This window comes from Rhagoletis zephyria, unplaced genomic scaffold (assembly GCF_001687245.7).
Source record: "Rhagoletis zephyria isolate East Lansing unplaced genomic scaffold, Rhagoletis_zephyria_1.1 Rzeph_scaffold_05933, whole genome shotgun sequence".
In the NCBI taxonomy this organism is placed as follows: domain Eukaryota; kingdom Metazoa; phylum Arthropoda; class Insecta; order Diptera; family Tephritidae; genus Rhagoletis; species Rhagoletis zephyria.
The window spans coordinates 27503-38969 of record NW_016163016.1 but is presented as its reverse complement, the minus strand read 5'-3'; the positions used below and the strand labels follow the sequence as shown (position 1 = coordinate 38969).

General features: G+C 34.0%; 1 protein-coding gene across 1 annotated transcript in view; it reads right to left on the bottom strand.

Moving 5' to 3' along the window:
• Positions 1-4232: 4232 nt before the first annotated feature.
• Positions 4233-11467, bottom strand: part of LOC108372624 (Down syndrome cell adhesion molecule-like protein Dscam2) — a gene marked incomplete at its 5' end in the record, with an annotated part of 33573 nt that continues 26338 nt past the window's right edge. Inside the window, one exon of the mRNA XM_017628354.1 lies at positions 4233-5453. Coding sequence (XP_017483843.1) covers positions 5158-5453 — 296 coding nt within the window. The remainder of the gene's footprint in view (positions 5454-11467) is intronic.

Below are 11467 nucleotides of genomic sequence, written 5' to 3'. Positions count from 1 at the left end.
CTGTGACATTCACAAGTCCGTGGGGCCTCCGAGGGCACAGCAGAACTTCGGTAATATGGAATAGACGTTTAAACAAGACTCATCCCATCTGTGAAACGCCCACCCTACTCGCCGAATCTTAACCCAATGAACTACTGGTTGTGGTCGATTTTGGCGGCCAGAGCATATGCTAAGCATCAAAAAAGTTTGGAACAATCACTGCGTCGGAAATGGGACCGATTGTCTTCAGAAAAGTCACTGACTTCTCAAATTGTCTTATAGTATAACTTCGTGACGTCGCAAAGTGAATAACTATTCATCTTAGGTATAGTTATATTTAAAAATGTTTATTATTATTTGATCTCTCGACCAAGTCGAAGTTTAAAGTAGTAAAAAATTGTGCAAGAACCGAAGAGCTATTTTTTAAGTCTTTATGTAGGTTTATCGCTTAAAAACGGATTCCACTTAAAATCTTTATTTTAATATTATTCGATTAAATGACCTAACCTATAAAAATTACTATCACCACTAAATTCAGCGTACCCGAATTGACAGGCTTGTTCTAAATAAAACAGTTTAATTTTCATGTAACTAATTACCCTGCAGAATATCGGGTCAGACTAAGAGTACTCAATAAACTATACCTAAATTCTTGTTACCCGTTACAAAATTTGGATCAAACACACCTATTTAATTTTAGGATTTTGTGTGCTAGGCTGCGACCAATTATTCCTTTCTGCATATTATTGAAACCAGAAACGGTTCAAACATAATCAAAACAAAGAATAAGTTAATACATTGTGCATTAAATTTCTGTGGACATTTGAAAGAACAACTTAATATGGGCGACAAACGGGCTCACTTATTTGAATAAACACCCCCCCAGCCGAACAAATGCACGAAATTTTTGGGAATTAACTCAGATCAAGGGAATTTTCGATAAAACCCAGGCCAGTTGTTGTTTTTTGTACAAGTAAGCAAACAAAGCAAGCGAGTTTGGCGTCCGAAGTAGGCGAGTGGTAAGAGTTCCTTGCTACAAGTCTGTAGGTGCCAAATTCGATCCTCGGTAGGAGCGACTGTAAAATTTTTGTTCGTTCTTATTATTTATTTTATTTGCATACCCGAGCGCACTTGTGCACAAGGTTACTATAGCTTTGTTCGCATAACAGGCAAAACGAATCGAAATAGATATAGACAAACGAGAAAGAAATCGAAAAGAGAAATCGATTAAGCGGTGACTGTCTGTCCGTCCGTCCGTCCGTCCGCCTGTCCGTCTGTGTCACTCGATAACTCGAATAAAAATTGAGATATCTTAACGAAACTTGGCACGTGTACTTCTTTCGGGCATAGGACGGATGGTATTGAAAATGAGCGGACGATAACCACGCCTACGCCCCATATAACGGCAGTTTTAAGAAATACTAAAACTGTGATAAATCGGTAACTACTGAAGCTAATTTACAATTTAATTTAATCACAATAACCGTTTAGCACAAAATTAGTTTATTATACATTTTTGGACAATGGGCGTGGCGCCGCCCCCTTATGACCACAAATGTATATCCCGGTATAACTTGGTGCACATAATAACCATAGCACAAGGAAGAGATTAGTTGAAAATTATTCAAATCGGACTAAAATTATACCCACTTCCCGTATAAAGGTATATTTCAGACACCTAAAAAGTCCGATATTTCAATAACTGAAGACGCTAATTTACTCCAAGTTAATAGTTACAACAACAAAAATAAGACTGCTAAAACTTATAGGAATTGGGCGTGGCACTGCCTACTTTATGACTACAAGGTGCATCTNCAAGGTTCGGTTTTTAAGTAAAATTGATTGTTCTAACGGTAACAAGAGATTTGCCGAGATATGCTATTTAATTGTTCTCCCAAATATCCACGGATTTGATTCTCTTACAAAGCACTTGGACCCCTTTTTGGTCTAGTTACAAGACAATTAGCCTCCTGGTTGCTATTTGCAGGCAATCAGTCTTATCTTTCCTATAGTTAAAATAAATATATAGTAAAAATATTTATTGCATGCAAAAAAAAATATTAATTTCGTATGAAAAAGTGGCGAACAAACCAAACTACTTACATAGGTGAGCGGGGCATACAAAAGCAAAAAATATGAAACGAATGCACAAATTCAGCTTAACATACATACATACAAATGTATGAATAATAAGTTTACAAATACTGCGAAGCTTTAAATCATAAATACAGCGCAACAAATGCCAGTTAGTTGAACGCGAAATTTAAGCAGGATATATATATGTCGAAGTTGTTAGTAAGTTAAAAATTTTACTTCTCGTTCTATCCCACCACAGCATGACAGCCATACACATAGTAAAATATAAAAGAATATATAAATAATACACAGCGTAGGATGAGCGCGATTGGCCACATGACAGCTCTCGCACTACCAAAAAAAAAGCGGGGCTTAAAAAGATATGGAATGTTTGTATTATTTTTTGTTTTCGTGGATTTAAAGCGTAAGCAGATAGAGTTGTTTGCAGATGTATGTATGCACACAAGTATGCAGAGAGAGCCTTGTAAGCAGTACAGAGGAGCGTATAGCAGCTACAGAGGTACAGCAGGTGTGCAGGTTCAGCCGTTTAACTCACAAAAAGCTCCACGGAGTTGAACGACGAAAATGCTACATCGATCGTAAGCGGTTGCTAGTCCGTGTTGGCTTTCTTTTTTTTGCTGTATTAAAATGAAGCAAAGCTTTATGTGCTGTGGTTGCGATTAAAATATTAGATATGCTCAAAGGATGTGCGAAGCCGTGATGCGAACTTTTTTTTATCGTAAATATGCAAAACCTAATTTGTTTTTTTTTATTGCATATTTATTTTAATCGCAACAACATGCACTAGTACAAAATATCTATATTAATGGCATATTAAAATAAATAGCAGTTTGAAATAAAAATGTAAGAAGCATTTGAAGCAGTGCAACAGTTAGGTTACCTGGTGATCTGCCGTACAAAAACCCACAGCGTGCCAAAGCGACTTGAGGATGGATATTGGTTAAGGGGGATTTCAAAGGGGTTTTGAAATTTCAGTTTCATATGTATTGTAAATTGTTGGTTGTATATTCTTAAATCTTTACGAATTTATTACCTAACATGTTTTATCCATTTGTTCTTTATTTGTCTAAAAAAAATAAATATGTATTTTTATAAAATAACAACTCAAAATTTAAGAAGCGATTTTAGTACTCAACTCAAAATGAAGTAGTACTTAAAAATTACTAAAGTAAACAAGTTTATTTTAATTATATTTTACGGTAATTTTATTAAATTTTGGTTACATTTTTAATTGTATCCTATTTTTGATAGGTGTGCTAATGATGTGCTTAGATAGACATACATACATATATATGTAGGTGATTAGATGTATTTTTGTGGTAAAAGGCTGTGTTAAATATGTGTGTCTTTCTTGATAATAAGTATGTATGTGTGCTGACATTTAAGTATTGGTTTTTGTTGAATTTATAATTTAAGAAAATTCATCAAAAAAGATATTAGATGTAGGTTAAATATTTTCTTTCGACCCTTCATCTTTGAAATGCCCAGGTTATTCTTTTAGAAATTGCTGTAGCCATATTAGGCTTGTGCTCCTCTGGCTCTCCTGGAAATGGCGTTAGGTTCGACTAGAGGCTGTGGAGAACGGTCAGAGGTTTGACCAAATGCCTAATTTGTGTAAGAGACCCTTCAACCTGCAGTGTCCCGTAACAAAGCCTGTGTAAAATCTTAAATTCTCTTTTGGGCAGGGACCGTAACTGTTTTGTTTTTTTATAAAAAGGGTCTATAAATAATTGTTGTTGAATTTTATTTGTTCCGTAAAATAGAAAAGTTAAATTTTGAATTTTATTTTCGGCCAAAAAGAAAAGTTAAAATTTGACTTTTATTTTTTCGGTCAAAAATAAAAGTAAAGAATTGACTTTTATTTTTTGCACAAATTTAAAAATTTTAAGTTGATTTTTATTTGTTCGGTAAAAAATAAAAGTCAAATTTCAAAGTTAAAATTTATGTTATTTTTTCAGTCAAAGAAAAAATTTAAAATATGACCTTAGTTTTTTTCGATAAAATATAAAAGTTAGAATATTATTGTTTATTTACTTGATTATAACCGTTTAAGGTGAAAACTTTTTATTACGTATAATTTAAAATTTAAAATTTTATTTTTTAACAAAAAAAATAAAGTTAAAATTCAAATGTTTGACGTGAAAATAAAGGCTTCAATTTAACCATGATTTTTGATTGAAAAAAATACGGTAAAAAAATAAGGGGTTTATTGCTGAATTTTTTTAAAAAGTCCAAAGGATAATAATCCCTTAGCTAAGAGCATGACGATGCTATATAGAAAACGTATATAGTTTCTTGTCGTGATTCACCGTTGGGCAAATGTACGTTATTTTGTTGTCCTTTTGGTCAGCTGTATCCTCAAAAAAGGAGAAAGTTAACAAAACGCGATCTTCAGAATGGTGGAGAAGGTACACTTAGTACATCCTCGAGCGTTTTGTACCAGGCAGGCTCACTTATAAATATGTAGATAGAAAGGCTTAGGCAATGACTTAACCCATCAAAATGGCCAGCTAGGGTCCTGTCCATTAATTTTTTCAAGTCCAGATCGGGCCCTGGTCTTTGTCTAGCTTTATTTGGATGTGTGTTTCATGAAAAGTTGGCTCCAAGGCTACCCGCATTTAATTGCCTTCTTATAGAAGTTTATCTTGGCTACGCGCAGAAATCGTTTGAGTACTCTGTTCATTCTTCCTTTTCCGTGAAAATAAAAGGAGGCTAGTATTTTACGGATTTGGAGGTATTCTGCGTATGCGCCAAAGTAAGACCGGTTCCAGGCAGATGAAACTAGTGTAAATATACATATGTGGTGATTTTTAAACGAATTTACTCACGGGCACATACAATATTTTTCGGTATCTTTTTTGATGAATTTTTTTATATCCTGTTTTAATATATTTAACCTTATTTTTATTTGTTTGTGCTTCTAGGGACATACATTTGAATCACGTAATATTTATACTAAGGATCTGTAGAAATGTATAATACTTAATTTTGTGTGAAACTTTTGTTAAAAAAAATCCTTATTTCTCTTATAAAAGCATAATCAAAGTGCTGCTGTTTGTTATGTTCAAGCGGAGAGCACCCTCATACTATACCTTTGACCTGCAATACGGCAGTGTATTTGATTTCCGCAGCCGGATTTTTTGCCACACACGTATATTCGCCGGTATGCGAAGCCGACAGCGAAGGTATGCTCAACAAAGATGAATATTGATCGAGCATTGTGACATTGGCGCCCAATAATTCGGGCAACGGTTCGCCATCCTTGAGCCAGATCAATTTTAGCGGCGGATCACCGCGCGATACACCGCATACTGTGCGCGTGCGCATACCCTCGGCAAGGCCATCTTGAAACACGAACGGTTCTATTATGGGTGGGACTGTAAGTAATACACAAGAATATCGATTATGAAATTTAAATATTCAAAATAATATTTTTATTTTACAAAATAGGCGTTAACATGGACAAAGAACGGGAAACGTAGTAGTATTTCTGAATGGAAGTCAAGATGAACCAGCGTGGAATTACGATGGACCAACGACGTTGAAGAAGACGAAGTGATATTGCGCTTTGTGGAGATTTTCGTAGACACTTGCGAGTGCGTAGCTTTTATGCGTTATTTAGCTGAAAATGTTATATGGCTTCTTATTTTCTACTGTAATTTATTTTTATTTTCCAAAAATATGTAAAATTAAACCTTCGCAGTTTTTATATGATTTTAATACGTATTTTCGATTCTACTATGAGTAACACTACAATTTTTAAGCATTCCAAAGAGGAAATAAAATTTGTAATTTCAAAAATTTTGCAGGTAATATCATTTGCAAATACTTGCATATTTTTTATAATGAATAAAAAATATTTTGCCAACTTATTCGAATTTTTGTTCTTTGTAAATGAATAAAACGCATTCTATGAACATAAAAAATAATCTTCAACAAATTCTGCTGTAAATTACATACAAATTTCTGTTATTACACAAAATGCATTCCCTAATATTAAGAGAAGGAAACATACAAAACGGGCAAAATCAAAAATCGTTCAAAACTACTACTTTAGAATATATGTATATATATATATATATGTATCTCTATATTATTATATCCGTACATAAATACATACATATACGTTTGTTTATATATACGCTGTACAATTACAACAAACGTTGTGAAAATCAAAAACAATTGTACAACAAAAATGGTGTAAAAATATTACAATTGCCGAAAGAACCAAACAAAAATAAAATAAATTAAAAATCTACAGATTTTTTAGGCAGCGTCGCTTTGCACGCTTTACATCGCTACTCCATGTGTTTACCGTTAACCAGCAACGACTGCGAATTCTCCACCTCCGCCGCAGAATTTCGCACCACGCACGAATAGTTGCCCGTATGGTCGGAGCCAAGATTTTCTATTACCAATATGCTATTATACTGATCCACCTGCTTTACGGACATATGCTGTGTCGGGTCGATGGGCCTGTTGTCTTTACGCCAGGTGATGGTTAGTGGTAAGTCACCTTTCACCACCGAGCAGGTTAGTGATGCCCGATCACCCATATTCAGCTGTAGAATAGATGTCTGAAAAGGACTCAATTTTGGAGGTACTGTTGGTGGTCGAAAGGAGTCGGTGTGGTGGGTGTGGCAAAGGAAAAAATCGGAGAAATGGTTGTTTATTTAAGTTGTTGAGGAATAAAATCAACTGTTTTATGCTTATATGTACATATATACATACACCAACGATTCGATAGATATGAATTTTTAATTAAAGTTCAATACATGTTTATATAGTCAAAAATTGCATATAAAACATATATGTATATAATGTAAAAATAATATAAAATAGACTCCAAAGCACTCCTCGACATATAGCATGAATATTTATATACTATATTGTTTTTAAAGCCCCGAAGAACTACCAACTCAAAATACTCGGTACTTGTAGGAAACTTTCTCATCCTTTTAATAAATTTAAAATTTACCTGAGAGAAAATTTCATTTGCATTTTCCACCATACATGTGTATGTACGTATCGTAATTTGTTTTATTAAAACTTTTGGAAAGGTATTTTTCTTCTTGTTACTAATACATCCCAGATAACACAAACAATTTTCTAAAACATTTATTATGGTTTATTAGCGCAAAATTGAAAAGCAAATACTCTCCTAATGAGCTCTAAAAAAATAGTCTATAAAAGTTGTATAAGAGCAAAAGGGCCCCAGAAGGTAGGGCGGCTTCTTCCAAACTGTTGCTCTATTATTAGTTTATAAATTTTATATTGGTTGGTTTATAAGGATTATATGGCAGTCTACAAGATGAGTTTTTAAAACAATGAAAAGTTTTACAAGGCACTTTGTGTAGAGCCTTTGGTCTGACACTGATCACTGTGTGACTGTGTGTCAAAGGCATAATATTAAAAGTATATGTGAAAATATAAACTGAAAGTCAAACATAATACGATATATAAATATTTCTGAACTGAAATATTGTTTGTTCCAGATATATTTTATGATTAAAAATACCAATTAATAATTTATGGATAAAACTTTTTTCATGAAATTCTCGTTTTTTGCCCCCATCTCGTAAATAACAAGCGCGACAGAAAAAATATAAATGACAAACTTGTAGGACATTCAATTTCCTACAAAAACTCTAGAATGAAAGATAGCCCGACTTCAGGATTTGATTAAAGAACGCCCTGTTTCAGAATTTTATTGAAAAACACCCTATCTCAAAATTCGGTTCAAAACCGCCCTATCTCAGTTGAAAATACAATGAAAATGTGCTGAGATAGGGCGTTTTTGAATCAGCAGCTGAGATAGGCCGTTCTTCCATCAAATTCTGAAGTAGGGCGTTCTTGAGAAGTTTTCTAAGATAAGGCGTTTTCGAACTGGCTGCCGAGATAGGTGGGTCTTCCACTCATGTATTCTACTACATCTAAGGCCAGCTACAGTAAATGTGAGATTGTTTTTTACGACTGTTCAAAAAAGCCGTAGCACCTCCTAAAAATAAAATTAATAATGAACGATAAAATAATTATAGGAATCGGTTGAGATTTGAAATATATGCCGCTGTATTGACACAAAGAAAAAAATATTGCACCTTTGCTGCAAGAGTGTCAATTGTGTTTTTTTTTTTGTTTTTGAATTAAGTATGTAGAAATAACCGCAATCTCTTCTTCTATGTTCATTAATTCCATTGCTTTATTTTCTGTAATAGAAAGAGAGAAAGAGAGACTGTGATATATGAGTCCGAAAAACTTGAAATGCTGGATGAGCGAAATAACCTGAAAATTATATTATAAAGTTTGGGGAATTACCGAAGATTTGAAGACAAGTGTTGATTACCTCGAGAGAGTGTTCGCTTATGAAGCTTGGGACATCGCAGAGAGGAGTATTTTTGGTATGAACTTCGATAAAAGTGTCTTTAAATATATTATTACTCAAGCTATATAATCCATCTATCAACTGTAGTCATAAAAGTCGTTACCGCTACTTGAACTTTGGCGTACGTCACATAGAACATAGCCATTATCGGGATGGGTTTTGAGGACCAATCTTAAAAAAAATATTAAATATGAAAAAATAAAGCATGTACTATAACTTTGAGTCGTGCTTTCATGATTTGTTTTGTATAGTAGTATATTCTTTAGAATCCATTGAAATTATGCATATTAAGATATTTGTGAGAAGGTGCCAAGTCAACTTTTTTCAAAATTTAGTTTTTGTTGCAGAATGGCAGGTGATAGGATACTACATCGATTTTTCTTCTCTCCTGCAGAATTAAAAAAAATGGGCTTGACACCTTTTCACCCTTAGGTGACGATTTATTTTTAGCAAGCAAGAGCAATGCCTTTTTCTGAAAAAGCGTTTATGTGCACCTATGTTAACTGGTGCAAAACAATATCAGGAAAATGATCCTAAGAAAAGTATAATTAGTATTTTTTCTCCTAAATATAAACCCCTACTTATGGTAAAGTTCCGGTTCGAATCGCAGCTGGTTAAATTTCGAGTATAAAGGGGACATAGAACATGCTCGAACAAAAGCGAATAGCTCAGTCCATATAAAGAGATAAAAGGTGGCATTAGTTCCGTGGCTGATTTAACGGTCAGAAAAAGAAGCAATGCTGACTGGGCCCCCCAACAGAACGGACCCAGTGCTCTCTCTAGAAACTAGCTTAAGTGTAAAATCAGGAAATTTGCTCAGAAAATGTTTTTCGTTTGTGCATTAATCTGCCACACTAACGATGAAAGGTACATACTTATATGTACATAAATGTGAAATTTGTAGTCAAACGTTTTTTAGACAAGGGAATTTTGTTGACAAACATACATCGAGCTAAAGTTGTTTCGGATAATTTTCCGGGTATTTTGCTGGCTGGGTTGCATGCTTTCATAAGATTATGGACCTCCAGTTTACTCTTTCATCTAATTAACCTCTTTGAATGCAAGCAGTTTGTCTGCTATGCCTGCCATGCTATTCACAATCTAACTGATTGCTATACTTTTACCTTTTCTCCAGATGAAAGGCTTAATTTGTAGGTCATCTCGTTAGTGTTAATTAATGTACGAATTAGATGCTATAAGCATGAAACGAAAATACTTCCTTAGAGAATACAATTTTTTGATGCTGAGTCGCACGTTTAGCAATTCGAAAGCTGACTAATTTTAAATGCTAATGCTGAAAGTGTTTTATACGATCAGCTGCAAAGTCAGCTTTTGCTAGCTTTTGTGATTTCATTTGCATTATCTGAATTTAAACAAAATTTGCGCTATGCACACATATGTATGTAGTATAATGCGCGTAGGAATTTACATACATAGATATATAAATACTTATCAATGTAGCCGGGAGATCAGAATGCAGCGATATTTGGCTTGTTTGTCAGCCTCGAATAAGACATATACAATTTTCTAGTTGATTACTTACTGTTTAGCCGAGGACAAGCGGAAGAGGTGGGATCAAGTTAGTGGAGTAGGGAGGTATGTTACTCTTGTTACGAGTATTTATGTATCGAGCTCAATTTAAGAAGTCGTGCGAGAACAAATCGCTTTGCTTAAACCCTCGTTTGGTCTCCAATGGCTCAGACGGATCCCAAAATAAGACGCGGCATCATACAGACAGCTTCTCTTCGTAATGTCAAAAGCGGTTTAAAATCAGCGGAATCCTGCATAGTTCCTAAAATGCTATTGCGCAGCCGATAGTAAATTTAGCCTATACCAAAATAATAAGAAATTTAGGATTGGCCAACTACATGCAAAGAAAACTTTAATTAAGTGAGTGCCTTATTCTCAGATCTCTTAAACCCGAAATTCCTCTGTATCTCAAAAAATTTTCCACTCTCTTAAATTTCTGTAAACTTGTATTCTTGTCGACGAAACCGCAAGGCGGACCCGAGTTCGTCCTAAGTATTATGGAAAACTTGTAGCCCTTTTACCACGCCCAATACAAATTATATATCATTGGAAAGTATAGAAAATAAGCTTTCGTATTTGCGACAAAAACCAACAAGCTTCCTTGTTTAAAATATGCAATAATATTTTTTATTGCAAATTTAAAATTTGTAGAAAACTATAGTTTCCACCAAAAGGCACGGACAAAGTTCTAACAACAATTTTTGGTTATCCATCATAAGTGGGATATGAGATAAGGATTTTAAGAAGACTTGTGTCTAAGGCAGGGATCACACGATTTGTAAATTTGTACAGATCTTTACATTTTGCCAGTTACGGAGTGGTGTTGTTTGGTAATTTTTATACACCACTCTGTGACTGCCAAAATGTACAAATCTGTATAAATGTACAAATCGTGTGATCCCTGCTTTGGAAAAATGCTTGAAATTTGCATGTTTAAACTCGTTTAACTAGACAAACACCGAGGTAGAAAAAAATTGTTTACGCCTTGGTTAATAGTTACTTATTTCCATGGCATGTATTATCTGACTTTTGAAATTGGCCAGGTTGGACTTTGATCAGGGGAGAATCAAGAGTTTATTTCTGGCAAAATATCAAGAGGAAAAATGTACTTAAATTTTTCACTAACAATGCGTAAAAACTTAAAAAAAATTGTTGTTGCTCCCACAAATCTAAACAAGAGATGTCTGTCACGTTGACATACGGAATGTTGCTAAACAGTTCTGAGTAGCTTTTCTATAGTTCTAGAGTTCTCCAAAAATCGAAAAATTGAATGATCCAAAAAATAAATAGTGTTCAGTACTTTTAGAGCTCGGCAAAATACATAAAAAATGTTCAAAAAGTCGTAAAAATTTTCTGATTGAATAAATAATTAAATAAAAACTGTTGTAACTGTTTAACAGTTAAAGAGATCTTGAAAAGGAAAAAAAGTTCTGCAAAATTAGTAGGCACAATTTTTTTCCAAAAATCGAAAAATTTAAT